Source organism: Varroa jacobsoni, unplaced genomic scaffold (assembly GCF_002532875.2).
Source record: "Varroa jacobsoni isolate VJ856 unplaced genomic scaffold, vjacob_1.0 scaffold_977, whole genome shotgun sequence".
NCBI lineage: Eukaryota > Metazoa > Arthropoda > Arachnida > Mesostigmata > Varroidae > Varroa > Varroa jacobsoni.
In genome coordinates this window covers 41,184-57,714 of record NW_019213879.1, presented here as the reverse complement: position 1 = coordinate 57,714, position 16,531 = coordinate 41,184, and the positions used below count along the sequence as shown (strand labels likewise).

General features: G+C 42.5%; 1 protein-coding gene across 5 annotated transcripts in view; it reads right to left on the bottom strand.

Annotated features, from left to right (window-relative positions):
• The window catches only part of LOC111265517 (PAN2-PAN3 deadenylation complex subunit pan3), a 19,590-nt gene extending 3,059 nt beyond the window's left edge, over positions 1-16,531 (bottom strand). Inside the window, exons 1-8 of one of the 5 annotated variants that reach the window (XM_022842274.2) lie at positions 11,814-16,531; positions 10,496-11,029; positions 7,771-7,844; positions 5,231-6,166; positions 3,433-3,731; positions 2,826-3,072; positions 1,577-1,846; positions 1,126-1,257 (exon numbers count right to left, since the gene is read on the bottom strand). In XM_022842274.2, the coding sequence (XP_022698009.1) occupies positions 1,126-1,257; positions 1,577-1,846; positions 2,826-3,072; positions 3,433-3,731; positions 5,231-6,166; positions 7,771-7,844; positions 10,496-10,721 (2,184 nt within the window). In that variant the 5' untranslated portion in view covers positions 10,722-11,029; positions 11,814-16,531. Of the gene's footprint in view, positions 1-1,125; positions 1,258-1,576; positions 1,847-2,825; positions 3,073-3,432; positions 3,732-5,230; positions 6,167-7,770; positions 7,845-10,495 lie in introns of all 5 variants that reach the window. The other 4 variants (XM_022842275.2, XM_022842273.2, XM_022842278.2 and 1 more) reach the window with 4 other exon arrangements.

The window sequence follows — 16,531 nt, the reverse complement described above, 5'->3', positions numbered from 1 at the left end:
TTAGTGCTCAAAAAAATCCTACATAAATGTAACAAAAGTAAATTCAAATGAAAATGGGAACACTAGTTATTTAAATATATAATATTAAAATGAACAGCGTAAAAATCTATTGTGTATTTATATGTAGTTGTGTAGAATAAATATGCAGCTTGCGATATATCTGCTATTATTATTACTATAAATTCTAACTATAAGAAAGTTATTTTGGTAAACGCGCTAAGCTGCACGTAAAACCCTCGTTAAAACCAGCTTGGTGCGTGTAGCTTTGATAACTTTTATTGTTTTGTCATTCCGTAGGTTGTTATTTTGCAGAGCTTGAAAATGGTCTAGTTACCATACTAAGATTTTCTAGGTCCCTGAATATATCGAATTTTGCTCTAATTTTTTGCCTGCGTCGATGTTTTCTTTAGGATACGAACGCCATATATCAGAACAATAGAAAGACTCAAGGACAACTAAATCGCTATGTATTATAACACTTCCTTAATAATAAATAAAGGAAAATCATGCTACACATTCAACGCCCGGATATACTCAGTACTGTATATGGATTAAGTACATATTCAAGCTAAGTTTTTGCAATTGATTTTTAGTTTGTACAAGTTTGAAAAACCACGATGGAACATTCGTCAAATGCCTCAGAAACTGGAAACCTTTATCGGCTATTTCAATGCAATCCCCAACTCCCCTTCCATATGCGCTAGCTGCATAGATCTGCTTTTTCTAAATCCTTGTTGGTTACATCTAATGATCCTCTTTGACGAAGATGATACACGATGTGATGGAACGTAATATTCTCAATGATAACACACTAATCGGCTCTCGGGCTAAGGAGTTTTAATTGTCAGCTTGGGATTTGTCAATGTACGTGTTTAACAAGTGAATGATAAGAACAATGAGATACAATTCATAATCTAAGTGCAGCACAGCATGAAGAAACACAGCCGGAGCTGTTACAAGCTTTTTGTGGAAAACCGGATCGAGGCTGCATTTGAGGGAAAAGTCCTCATTGATTATAATCTATTCAAATGTGGATATCGAAGAATAGTCAATCTTCTCTCCATCATCCTTGTTTTGTTTCGCGAATCGAAACCTTCACTATAAAAATAGTTACGGTGCGTTCACCTTGCTGGGATCGAGGCATCTGATGGCAAGATTGGCGGCATGAACGGTGCGTAAAGCCGAACTAAGTTGTACAACGTATGTCCAGATGAGGCTTTCGGGTAGAAGACCGTGACCTTGCCGTAGCGAGCCATCCTGAATGGAGAAAAAAGCAAACAAAAGAAGTTAGTACTGCGAAAATAAAAATCTACTAATCAACTGTATGTCTTAAACCATTTGAAACAGTTACGCATTACGAACTTTACAATGGATAAAATAGAGATTCAATATTGGAACCGGTGAGAAACGTAACTAGTGATAACCTGATGTAAAAACTTCGTTCTCTCTCAAAGGAGAAGTTTGGTTAAATAAAGTGTCAAGGTCATTGAGTGCCAGTACTATTTGGCTACGAAGAATACTTGATAAGCCTATTGCCTGAAGCCTTTAACATAAAGCTCTTAAAGGTGGCTCGTACTGGGTGTTGCTGAAGGCCGCGGCCACCGACTCGGTTCTTCGCCTGTTGCTGGCCCATGCCGTTGTGAGTTGCAGGCGTTGTATTGTAGCCACCTGCAGCGCCGGATGCCCCACCACCATTTCCTGCTCCCGAGGCCCCCAGCCCGTTGAAATACACCTGCTTCATTGTCTGCGCTCCCGCAAAGAAGTCGTATACGAACACAACCGAGTTGTCGCCAAACGCTTTCGTCGTGAACAATTCCCGTAGTTGAACGAGGTTTGAATGTTGAATCTAAGAAGTCACAAGAACAATAAAATCAAGAATACAATTGTGTATTAAAATCAAATATAACAGTATCAAGTATATTGCAACTTGGTGTCTTCATTGATTTACAGAATATCATAGTTTCAAAATATAATTAGCACCTTAGAAAGCAAGAAAAAACCGGCGGGTTTACATATTTTCAATAAATTACACAAATATTAGCGATATTCTTACACAGAGCATAATCTATGCCATGTTTTGAGCGTTAGCGAGCTGCCACAACAGTTAGTCATGTTTTGTTCGCAGTTCAATCAAAAGTGTCAATGTTTGCTTACCAACTAAATTAATTACTATTCGTTAGCGTCACAACAATTTGTAGACCGGGTACGAAACATCTACTGAACGTTTCATGAGGGCCCAGTTTTATCGTTATCATATTTTTGTCATCTGTCGGTGTTCGGTTTTCGTAACCTCTGCCGGCCTTGATCTAAGCTTAATCGAATTAAGCAGCATAGAAATCACACAGGTATTTTCAAAGACCTACGTGATTATCAGCAGAGCGCTGGATCACATTGACTAATCCACATTAAAATTAAGACGTATTTTTGCTGACGCAAGCAAATGTCCGTATTGCGTTGAGTTATCCTTTAGGATACTCTACCACATTTTAATGTTGTAGCACCTTTGCAGTCGTTGTCTTGCGTAAAAGTTCAGCTAAAAAAGAATCTCTGCGCATACAAAGCGTAGAGTTGTGGATCCAACATTATAAGAGATCATTGATCTAAACTGGAGAGGCCGTCCCTTTCATGCACAGTACTCATGTCTGTGTGTGACCGAAAAGGTAGCAAAAGCAAGTATAAAGTATATAAAGTAATAAATAAAAGTATATAAACAAATCAGCAAGTATTAGGCTCATTCAACCAAGAACATGTCGATGGTAAACTGCGTCAAATGATTCCATTACGAATACACATAAAAGCGCTTTTCAAAGAAGTATTCTTCTCACCTTTTTCCAGTGATCAATAATTTCAATGATCGTCTTCGTCGAACTAAGTCGAAAGCCATGTATCCTACGTAGACAGTAGACGAGTCCGGTTTTAACGTTAGTTGCCCTATACACCGAGGTGACGTACCCGTAACAGTGGCTCTTATTCACCTGAGTCTCTAACGGGCAAATATTCGTATACGCGTCGATATGTTGTGGAAGATCAGGGAAAAACTCTGCGTTTACTCGTGAGTTCAACAACGCAGCCCTGTACGTCACGAGTGTATGTTTGCATTTGGGAGAACGTTAATAAGAAATGAAGTTAGATCTGGATTAACGCATCCTCAATATGGACAATCTTTAACTATAATAATATCAAATCAGTCCTATACATATACATTAACTTTTATTGAAACCAAATCTAAGTATCGCTCCCACCATCTGTTAAGGTCGTCGCCGTCGTTGAACGAGCTCCATGACATTATAGAAATCCAATATTGGTATTGTATTTTTGGTAAATTAAAATGTAAATTCTTTTCGCGTTTTTTTTTGCTTTCGGCATATTTTTTAGCTTCTTCTGTTGAAAACAAGCTAAAGCTAACCAACAGACTATTTTCTGAAATCTCACCTACTAAGAAGTTCTAGACGCAGTTCATCGGACATGAAAAATGATGGCGCGTTGGCTTTCGGCTTCATATGTTCGACATGGGCGGGCGGACCGGGAAACATGTGAAACGCGGGAGGTATCATTTCAGGGGCTGACGCAATTGGTACTCCACTTGCAGTAGCCAGACCCCCAGTAGCTGCAGTAGTCATTTCCGCGACAGCCGTGTCTGGTGTTACCCCAAGTGCAGTTGATTCACCTCCGTTTTCATCTCCGTTACCGCCAGCCGGTTGGTAGAAGTAGGTTGTACCTCCCAAAGATTCCTGCAGGAAACACAACATAAATTAGCATCAAGCAGCATGTCTACTTTAAGAAAATTACTGCTGATTAAGACGTAACAGTACAGCATGCTGAATAGTATAAGAATAACGACATGATCTCTAGCTATCATACAACTTGCTCGTCTGCACGTTAAAAAGCATACACTGCTTTAATATGTTGATGATCTTTCTCGGCAAAGAAACATACGAAGGCTAAATTGAATTAAGATCAAATTACGAAAAGTAGAGTAATATATTTTAGCCAGAAAAAACCTCCACATTCTTGTAACGTGACAGTATTTGTTCGAAATTTTATTTATTTGACACATCGCTCTAATAGGTAAAATCCCGAGGCTTAAATTAACATTGCCATAGCTTAACAGGGGGTGTAATTCCTATGTTATGCTTTTCTTTAATGGCGTCTAAATGAAATTCCTCTGATTGTATGCGGATATTTAGTGCACATAGATTTTTCTCCGCGGCCAAATAAAATCTTGCCTATTGTGGCGCTGCAGTGCAGTTTCATACGGGTGCAAACGGCCTAAATTTCGCAAACTGCGTCATACAGTGAGTAAAGACAAATGAACAGCTCGACCCATAGATAATTTGAATTTCAGAGAAGTAACGGATTGTTGTTTCGCAATATCATAATATTAAAAAAATCTACCGTTATAGATGTCATCAGTCAGTTCCTAGAGAATATTTCCAATTTTTTCTGTAAAACGAAATGTAAATGAATCATAAAATAACAGACAGATTTTTTTAGACTATTAGAATAACGTCAGAGATATGCATTACAAAACATATTCCAAGAATAGAAGAAAGTGTCTACTCAAGACACATATAGTCTCCGACAAAAAAGTGGGATCGGTTCTACACTCGTCCAAAGCGGCATTGCGCCTCAGGCGTTCAAATTTCTGATAGAAGTAGCTTTTAGCCAGGCAAGAATAGCTGTCGTATTCAAATTATTCAAGTATGTTTTAATTGCAAAACTATACTGTCTACTATGGTTTAACTATAATATATCTAGTAGAGAATATAGAAGACGGCGTACTGTGTAATAATGTATACATAACGCATAACAGAAAAGACACAAGTATTTCTTCTACGCTCTTTAAGAAAGGTTTTCACTGAGGACTGGCTATGAAGAATAGACCCTAAATTAAAAAACCTTCGTCGAATGAGGCCGACCTAGCCAGACGTCTCATTAACGTGGTTCCCCATTGTATAATCAATTTTTATGTAGTTTTACCCGAACTAATTACGTTATCCTATTGAATGAGATGGAAAATGAGTAATTTATACCCATCATTAACTTCACTCCTTTTAACTTTCGCAAAGAACAACTATAAAAGCATCTAAAAAGATGCCTTTATAGAATATTTATTCCTAATGGCCCTTATCAATCCTGTGTTAATGGAATTTTTTTGTACTGCTTAGAAACGCAAATAAAAACTTATAATCATATATCACAGTAATAGGTGAAATCTAGATACACGTACTTGATACATGCCCGTGGGAGTAGCATATTCCCCTCCGTTGACGGTTAGTGGCGAAGGATTCCTTATGTATGACCTGCGGGCAATCACTGGCGAATTGTCAGGGCTATCCCGATCCCTTAATAGGTGTCCAGCGGGACCACTTTTGCTGAATGCGCCAATGGGCGCACTCAATGAGTGTGTCATAGGCTGGCTAGAGACATTGTTTAGACTCGACGAACTGCCTCTTGATGAAACCGGCACGAACTCCTGAGCGTTGACGTCTTGCATGGAGAGGTTCGATAGCGACGTGGCCAACGGAGCCTCCTTAGGCATTCGCGTCGCCTGGAGCGGCCGTAAAAAGCCGGCGTTAGAATTAACTATCGACGCATCGGCTCGATACCCCATCGCCGAGTGTGGCACGTCGCTGACCACGGACGCGGCGCGCATTGGCGAGCGTGTTGTTTGCACCGGACACTGCAATATAGGACGATACTCTAATTGCAAGGGAGCCAACCTCTGTAAACCAGCTTCAGTAACAAGAAACGGAGTCCGAGAGGGAGTTGGACCCGAAGGAATGGGGTAATAATATTCACTAGCGGGGTTCCTCACAACTGGCGTTAGACCCTCTGGTTGCTGTGGTTGGTACAGATTAGAGGAGCCACTTGGAACGTAAACAGCATGAGGGACAGCCTGCATTTGGTACGCTGTTACAGAGGAAACTTGCTCACGAAGACCTGGCTGTGGTGGCAAAACTTGTGATGAAGGCGGCACTAATTGAGGTGGTAACGACGCCGGCGGTGCCGATGCCGACGGTGGTGGTGGTAGGGGCAAAGCAGATGGAGGGGGAGAAATAAAATTTGCCATTTGGCCACTTGGGTAGAACTGAGCCACTTGGAAGTTTCCAGGGGCATAGCCTGGAGGAGCAACTTGACCAACTTGACTGACTTGGACAGGCGCCTGCAACAAGGCTGATCTTAGCAAATAATTTCCTCTGCCGATTTGTGTTGAATAGAAACAAGCTCATTCACACGAACATATACGCAGACTAAAAAAACACATATTCACAACACTTTCTTTCACGCACACAACTACATATGCTCATTCAACTGCAGTAGGGACACTGTCTCTTTATTAATTAATGATGCAGTAGATGTTTTCCTGATCTGAAAAAGCCGAAATGGAGAATGTCGCAAGTACAGTTGCCCTCAGATGATAACGTACAGGACAAAACAAACAGCTGCCGATAAGACCAAGTACCATGTACAGCGTTACCAATAAATCGCGTGTTGCAATTTAGCTATCCAAAACAAGTAGAAACAGATACATCGGTTCAAATGAGCCACCTCTGAAAGGAAGCCACAGACTGCTCCTGGGAACATCATTCAATTGTAATAATCGATTCAAGATTTTTATCAAGTATCTAAATAATGGCAGTATATATACTAATAATAACACGATCTAACTGGTAAACAGGTTACGCCATTGTAGTGTTGATCGCACAGTCATCATTGCAGCCATTATTTGGGTGACTGGTGCTAAGGATCATTAGATCAGGTAGACCTGCCACAGTTGTGCCAATGACCGTAAGACATATGAGTCTCAAAATATTAGCTTTGAAGTTTATCTTATTAACAACTACCTGCAGCGTTGTTGGGCGTACATTTTTCAAAGCAGTACAACTAATAGCTAACGACTGTGGAATCTAATTTTCTATGCTACGTGTGAACCAGGAGAGTTCAGGTGCTACGTGCGCTACGCAACTAAGTGACGAGTAAATCGAGTTCATCAATGACTCAATGAACATGAACTAATAGTACATATAAGGAGAATGTGCGTTCAGTCTGTACTCGGTTCCAAGAGATGGACCTAGATTTGAATGACAATTTAAATTTGAGTTTCATGCATGCGTCCCATCTGTCGCGTGGCTAATGCTGCCACCACTATTTTAAAAGAGCCGCTAACAACTCTATCGGTCGATTTTTAACCTGAACAAAGTAGACGAAGATACATATGATTTTTTGTGCTGTACGGTGCTGCCATTTTTTTAAAATGACCCAAGGATCCTAGGGAATCGTTATCGACATGTTTTTCGAGCTTGACGCTTTCCAGTGATCGTTATCATGTCTACGTTGGAGGCACAACCATTGGACAGCACATCCACGTGCAATTCTTAAGCACCACCTTAATAGGACAATGAATGTAATACAGAATGAAGATATCGTACTGTTATCGCACCTTTGTCGGGGGGCTTCGGCATGGTGGAGCATTGTACCGTTTTCGGTAACAGCAACGGAAAAGCCCGTACAGGACACTTTAGAAAATAATGTCATTAAAAGCAGGTTATGAAGGTATTTGTATGTAGATCATTCATGGAAATCTCATTACAAAACATCGGTCACAGTAAGTTATACAACAAATTAAACGAACACAATAAGGAGGAAAAGTGCACGGGTACGAATAATAAAACTGTATAGAAAGAATATGGAATAAGAAATATATCAGTTAACGGCAAGACAATATTGCATTTCCGAAGAGTGTAACATTACGAAAGCAACACTTACGATGTAAGAACTGAGCTTGGATTCCGCGGGCAAATCGTAGCCTGTGAACAGAACCTCCTCCGATAGCAGGGAATCTGTGGCACAATTGACGAACGATAGAAAAATCATCAGCTGTTAGCCAGACGTGAGAATACTTAAATGTATCACTTTTTTTACTTGTTAGTATTCTAGACAAATGGTTTTCTTTAGAAGAGTGTCAAAATGAATGCATTGCAAGTGCGCGTCTACTCTATTTACATACTTTATAAACTGCTCATTAATTGCGAATACGACTTTAACCTTAAACTATAATTTTACGGATTTCTTTAAAACCGTGTCATATGAAGGTTTTGTATTTTTATTCAGCAAAAGCTAAATAAAACAACACCGCGAAAAATCTACTTATATGTATACGCCAATATATTTTCATGTTAAGATCTCCTTTGATAATTTCAATCTGTAGACATTTCACTTAAAGCCTCGACGCTATCAGAAACGTCGCTAAAAAATAATCCATTTGGACAATGTGGTAAATTAAATGACTCTCATACACAACGATAATGTGCAATATAATATGTAAATAGGAAACACCATTCAATATAAATGTTCTGTATCGACCATACGATTTCGGCGTTGAATAAATAGAGAAAAGAAAAGAAAATAAACAAATAATCGTTTTATAAACGAGCACATAATAGAATGTGTGTAACTGGTCGTAGAATGACACAGCCTTCAGCTCAATAACGATCGACTAACCTATAATGTCAATTCGCTATGAAAAGGTCACGTGAACCGTACTGAAGCAAAAGGCTGTCGTCGAAACAACAAACTGTATTTATACATATCACAACTCGAATTTCCGTAGGCGTTATCATCGTATGCTGCACGGGCATTAATATACAGATGATATTAAAAAAAGCCTTTAAGAAAGTAGACTGTGTTATAAGTGTGTTTAAACTGCCGCCGTGTCAATTTAATGGTCGAGTATTACTTCAAATAATACACACGTATACTTATATTGATATTTTCTGCTCACATATTTCAATAGAACAGACAGCACAGCTCAACCCAGTAACATTCTCCGACGCTAGAGTATTATGATCTAAACCGCCATATCGTTCAGACTAAAGGTTTTGAGAGAATCATGATAAAGTTGAATCAGATAATACTAACCTGTCTTTCTCTTAATCCTGATGAGAACGAGTTAAACCCTACCTTAATTTCCTACCCAACCATTGATAAGTCTTCGCCAGCTTGCCCTTGGAACGGTCTTATTTCCTTTCTAACATTAAAACTAATATTTGAACCTAGCTAAGGTTGTTGAGCACCGCTGAAAGCTATCATGAGACATCGTTCGGATATATATATATTACTACCGTATTATTATAATACAAAAAAGGAGATGTGTTCCAGTTCGGTTCATCAATGAATACATCTTACGTGCAGTGAAAACAGACATAATTATAAAAACACCGAATAAAAAGCAATCAGTGCTGTCACCTGTAAGCATCTAAGGTTTGTGGCTCTAAAACTGTTAAGAGCATTTCGCGCCTTCACCCTATTTTTCTTTTTTCTGATCCTTTACCGTTTTCTATTGTTCTTGGATAACTACCCGTTCAGCAGCAGCAGCAGCAGCAGATAGCGAGCACTTTGTTCGCCGGACTTCGCAACAACTCACCAATGACGTCACTTGTACCAGCCATGGGAAGGGCACACCCTATTAGAACTTTATACCATTTAGTGGTCAGCTTTAGGTAAACTTGTTGGCCATTGGTCTGCGGCTTATTGCTCTGTTCTAGAGCCCATTACTGGCATCATCAATTGTGCTTACTGTCTCTTGTTGCTAATGTTGTATCACATAGACACAGGTGCTGTTGCCTTCGGAAAATTCCGAGGTGAGCACTCTACATTAAGGAAACAGTGTTGCCGATGTCTTCGTCGGCATGCTGTTGCTGTCTATGTGGCGACCATGTCCAATGTGCGATGGACTTGGCCTCCTTCAACAAGCCACATAAGCGGTCACCGAACCGTGGGTGGATAGAAGATCCATTCTACTCGCTACGGCATCAGCAGTCCAAGTCTCTGTTAGACAACAGCAGCAGCCGCGTCCCCGGCGAAATGGAAATAGGCATCCGCCAAAAAAACGTCGACAGAAATTCGGACAACTCTGGGCAGCACCGTAGCCCACCGTTGGCAACAAAAATAACGAAAGCTTGTGTAGAGATGACCAAAGCGAAGAACACCATACTGATGAATGTACATAAAATGTATCGTTGGGAACTTTGTTAGAACTAACTGCATTTCCATTCAAATAACAACCTATTAACACAATACGTAACTTCCAAACCTTCCAAACACAATTCTTTCTGTCTAAAACTGTTGCCGCTCTCTTTTAAGCTGCTACGGGGACAATATGGAAATTATAATGTTATTGATGAAAGTTGACGCTACATTAAACAAGAATTTGACCGCGCCTTACCACCTGAAATCCTGACAGTTTCTTAAGGTACCCAGGTCACCCATACCAATAAACGAATATTTTACGCACCGTACCGCCCTCAACCATTGCTTCACACAGCCAACCTTTAGGTTTCGTACGTAAACCCCAGCTCACATGTCCCTATGCTTAATGGTAGACAAACCCTTACCACTAAGACAGCACAAGAACGACCCTTCGTACCAGGCGTAAGAAGTGTTCAGTGACCTCTTAGTCCGTTTGATCGACTGCTCGTCACTATTGACTCACCATTGTTGCTGCCTTGATTCGGCTGCTGATGGGGTGACGAATGGTGCTGGGAATGCTGTTGCTGCGAGTGAGGCGGTGGAGGCTGATGTGGCGGCCCATGTTGTTGCTGTTGTTGTTTATTGGAAATTCGGTCGGGGGTTCCATGAATGAATTGGCACTCGTTGCCGTAGAAGCAGGTGCCTCCCGAGGCGAAATAGCGGCACACGGCCGTCGACTTGCTGCTCATCACATCGGCGACTCAGTGGCGGACTTCAACACAGCGGGAGGGATACACAATAGCACGACCACTAGCAGAAACGATAAGTATGGCTACAGTATTGTTGACAACGACGGCCTTTGCGTAGTAGTAATAATCGAGTTGGTGAGTTTTGCTACCCCGGCGTTGTGCTTGCTGACACGCCACCTTCTGTTCCACCCTCTAAAAGATTTACACACGGACGTTTGCGTTTACTTCTTCGTTTTCTATACTTCTTTCCTTTCACGTCTTAACGTAGGGGACGCTCACGGTATGACACTACCACAACGGACGTCACACTAACACCATCCAATAAAAATAGACACTCTTTAATATCTGCTAGAATTTGCAAGCCAGACCCTTTTTTCGCATGCTTCTATTACAGCAAAATGGTATAATTAGATAATGCTTGCAGGTCTTCGAACAGGTTCCAAGCTCAGGTGGCAGGGCAGGTCCAGTTGAAAACTACTATCATCGAGCGAGAAGTAGCTGTTATTTGTACTGGCTATAATGATGACACTGTTGATTAATATTTTCAAGTTGCAACAGTGACTGTGGTTGCCGTTGACGTCAGCTGCAACGACGCCAACGTGTTTTTACTGTTAGCACACCAGTTCCGTTTGCCGCCAGAGTTAAACGGAAAGGTTGTCTAATTGTTAGAACAGGCACAAGTGAGATCACCAGACTTGAATTGAGGTCGAGACAGCGTCTGTACAGTAAACAGGTTTTTTAGGTTTTGTGACAATTGCTGCCTTTCGCATAATAATCCTTTTATCTGCGTAAACTTTCTCGAGCAGATGGTTTGCTACTTCTGGCTGGATGTCACTTTCGTTTAAGGATGAAGTTACTTTTGATATTTCTAGTTATCTCACTCACAATCGTTTTCTATTTCTCTATATATTTTCAATGTAGAATTTTAACGCAGTTTCCTCTCACCTGCAGTCACCTGAGTGCTGCCACAATTAAAACAATATCAACAATCGTGATCGCCAAACATAGAATTATTTATGAGGTGGAGAAGTTTAAGGCGGCCACTAATCATTCATCACACTCTTCAGATATAAATGAAAAAAGTGCCCTTACTTGACATTGAGTTTTCAGTTTGACCGCCGCTCTCTCTCTGATCGGATTAACTTATTGAATCACAGCGCAGAACTGACACTTCCCCGCGCCGGCCGCGGTCTTCTCGTATTGATGTGATTACTCCGTCGCAAATACTAACTGACACCAACTCACTATCAATCCTATAAAAACTAGATTCTTTTTAATTTAACATGTACGTAGCAAATTTGATAACGTGGACCGATCGCTTCTTTTAACCTAGGCGGCTTCAGCCAACGTTTGTCATTCTCTTCCAAATGTCTATTGTCGTTATTGTTATTAATGTTGCTACTGCTACCGTTTGTCTTCTCACATCCCGTAGGTACACCATATATCGTATGTACTAATTGACAACAAAGTATATCACTACTGTTCTGATAGTCGTACCACCAGTTATTAACTGATGAAGTACGCGACCCCTGACACCTAGCTCAAGAAACGATTCCAAACATTGCCGAGATTGACACTATAGGGCGAAACATAATCATCCCGTTATATCCCTAGTTCTACCGTGGAATGCGGTAACACTGCTCACTTAGCACTGTCTCTCGTCGTGCTAGTACGAACTTCACAGCCTGCTGCTCGAAATCATGGCGAAGATAATTCGAGTATCGACACTCGCTGGTGTCCGAACGGCCCGCTGTTAGCGATATCAAGTCGGTTGTTGGGTTTAGCTTCAGCGGCAAGAGCATCGGTGTCGGCGTCACCGCAGACGTTTTCGACTTCACCAGCCAGTCGTCGCGGCTGTCCGTCCGTCTGCTTGATGGGGTAGTAGACGTCAGGGTTGTCTCCGAAGCTACGGTTGCAGACTGGGATGAGTTTCGGCAAGCAGCGACTCGCCGGTAAAGCTGGCCACGGGTACCGGACACGAGCCGGACAACAAACAATACAGGGGATTGGACAGCGACCCGACAGGATCACTCGTGGGGGCAGAGAGAGATCGGAGGCGAAATATGGCCGAAGTTCAGTCTATTCTCTTCTGAACGGAGACGCTGCTGATAGCACCAGCAACTGTGGATCCGGTTGGAGTAAAGGTGCTGATATTGGTGGATACGTGGGTACGACGTTATGCGGCTTCTGTGTCATCTGCCCGCGCGGCAAGGAAGGTGAGGTCTATTTTTTCTACGCGTTGTCGGCTTGCTGACTGCTTTTTCAGAGTGCGTGTTTACGGAATTAGCGCAATAGCGGATGTCGGATGCGTTCGTAGCTCACATTGCTCTCGGTTATGTTGTTCTTCTTGTTGCGTTTGACGCCGTCGTTATTTGCCTTGACGCGGCAGGAACAATCGCGCTGATGCTGATGATCGCTATTACGATAAGGTCGACGATAATAATAACGTAGAATCACTCTCGCCTGCACGAGAGGATGGGGAGAAAGAAAGTCACACGCAAACTATAGCATTGAGCAGCAAGATAATAGTCGCTAATGACGATCGAGTGTTAAGGAAGAGCCGCGTGACTACATTTTTCGTAGGTGCTTTTCGCAGGCGCCTTTGGCTGTTGCTGTTGGGACTGCTTTCGTCAACTACCACGGATATTCCTGATGTTGCCCTTAAATGTTCATATTCAAGTTATTTAGTTACTTTCATTATTACTGTTATTATTATTAGTTCCCGTGTGCCATGTATTAAATAAACTTTGCGATATTATTAGTAGTCATCGTGTCGCCGTCGTAGATGGTTTTAACTTGCAGGATGCGTTCACATACGCAAATCAATTTTTCCTTATAACGCCAATAATCTCCGTCGATGAGTGCCCTCGATCCCTCAATAATGTTATTTCACCCGTTTTTTCCAGTTGTTATTGTTAGCTAAATGGCGCAAAATTACAAAGTCCATATCGCATTCTGAAGACGATTCTCTGATCTTCAGTTTGATCGTATCGGAAATAAGCCGTGCCTTTCCAGTAATGCCCTCTTGTCGGCGTTGTTCACGACGCTCCGGCTCTTCCGCTAATTTATTTTTCTTGCTATGCGCTGCTTCTGTATCCTCTCGACACGTATGACATGCGAGACCAACATGCACGTAAACACGACCCACTCACAGCGATAGCTGTTACGAAACTTAGTAAGCACATTGGTCGATATCACCGGTCGACATAGCGCAACCAATCAGACATGTATAGCGCTGCGAGACAAATCGTCAGACTTCCTTTTCCACCCAGGCTTATTTTTTCTTGATTTCTTATACGACGCACACACCCAGACTTTTCAACTTGGCCGGCAGTCTTACGTTACACGTATCGCACACAACACGTAATGAACAGCTCAATAACACGACAAAAGACGAAAGCTGACCCTTTTGTTGGCCCCAGCCACTGTTTACTGTTGCTCCCGCCCCAGTTGCCCCTTTAACGCTGTTAGCTGGTTGGAAAACAACCGTGTCGCAGTATTATCGTTTTGTAGGCATTTAATCATAACCTCAACAAGAGCATTCAAATCGTCGGATTGTATTAATGTGTTGTCTGGTTTTCATACGACGCTACTACAAAATCCTGATGGTTTGCCAGGACCACTGTTTTGCCCCTTTTGTTGTGGTTAGGCTTTAAGCTCGTCTAGGAAATCATTTTTTCCTTCTGCGATGATAAAAAACACATTAACAACAACGGCACTACCGCCAATAACATCAGCAACGGCACTGGGGGACGTCCTAGCCAATCGAGGCCTGTACAGAACAAAAACCCTGTTGCTGCCGCGTCTATTGCCGTCACTCACTTACGCACTGCTGCTTACTTGGTCAGGACAACTATGCTGAGCTGAACTACAAATTACGCCAATTACGTTCGTCGACGCTGTCACAACGAAGGCGGCAGCGACAGGTTAACTCTCCCGTCTCGCCCTACCAATGACAGTGTATCACAATACATACACAATATTATATATATATACTATACAGATAGATAAACTTGATTACTATGACAGCAATCGTTGTTGATCAGTGGTGTTCCTCCTGATGTTGCCGCTGCCGGTGTGTGTTGTTGTTGATGATCTTTGTCGTTAACAATAGCAACAACAGCAAAGAAACGATCACGCACCCACACAACAGTCACCGTCCGCAGGTATTCAGTAAACGAACAACAAAAATCGCATTCAACAATAGGGGAGGCTGGTTTGCTATTGCCGTTGTTGGCTAGCTAGCCGTTGTCTATTTGCAGGCTGTTGTAGCGCGACGGCGGCGGCGACCGCAGACGACTGCTGCTGCTGCGACGGACTGAAAAGATACGAACACCCGCGAAAATCTGAGCGAAACCGAGCAAACGAAAGGACAGCGCCTGAACAGAGATGATAACGGCAGCAGCAGCAGCAGCGGCAGCCGCCGCAGGCTTTGTTGTTCTGTTGTTGTTATGCTATTGCTATACTCTAGCCGAGGGGTAGCAGGCAGTCGGTGGACGCCCCCGCTAACAGCTCAACAGTGTCTAAAAACTATAGTTGTACTAATGCGAGTAGTGTTCGTTTTCAGTCACGCTGTTCTATTCGTTAACGAAGTCTGTGTCTTGTCGGTCCGGCGAACTAGTGAGTCACCCAGCCAACTGCTTTTCTGCGATATAGGTAGCGGCAGCGGCGGGGGCAGCAGCCGCGTTGCTGCCTATGCGTACAAACAACAACAACGGCGGCGGCGGCGGCGGCGATGACGACGACGACGATGACGACGGCGGCGGCGGCGACGACGACGACGACGACGACGACGAAAACCAATCCGAAACAAACAGACTCACGGACCGACAGTAGCGACGGCTAGTGTCAGTCGCAGCCTCTATCGCTGCTGATGCCAGCGACCAGCCGATCTCTGCAAACAACAGAAAGGCAAGAACGCACCGCTCGCCCGCTAATCAGAAGGCAGACAGACGACACATTAGTGAGTCGTAATGTCGCTGTCACACCGACATCATCGGTAACATCGCGACCACTCACGTAGACTGCCTAATGGAAATGACGATAATATAATGGCCCATAGAGCAGCAATGAACTCATCTTCTCTTTCTTGTTTTTGTTCCTTTCGTTAGCCAGCCCGTCTATTCTGTCCAGAAATCGTTGATTTATAGTACTGCCGCCACCATAAGTACTGGAGAAAACGAGCTCTGTGTAGAGAGCTCAGTCCATTTGCTTTTTGTTTCTATTTCTGCTACTACTCTACACAAGAGATACAGCAGTGGCCGCTATTGATGATCTTGCTGGTGGTGTTTATTTTAAGAGTAAATATGCAGCAGTGTACGGCCTACGAGAAAATCAGCCAGTGGAGTAGCTCAGCAGAAGAGACCCACAAACAGAGGGGCATGAGATAGTGATGATATGTGTCTTGAGAACGCATGTCGCGACGACGGCGAATATGGGCCGCGGGGGCGCGATAAAATCATGTGAGATCGTTGACGCGATCGATAAAGTGGCAATACTTTAAGAATGATAGAAAGTGATTGAGGCTGTCTGATATCAACCTTGCTTGAATAAGCCAAATTAATATGAAAAAGCGTTGTCACATCTTTTGCGAAGCGCGTCACCGCCGCACACTGACTATGAAAAGTTTGTTTCGCCACGGGCTAATGCTATGGGAAATGGTACATTAGCCCCAAGGCTCCGATTGGGTTTATCTGCACTAGCAAAAAAATAAACAAAATATCAATAATTGGTTCGTAAGTGTTAAGGGCGGCAAAGATAGCCGCTTGATGAGAAAAAAATTGGACTAAGCGGAACAAAATGGAAGTAAC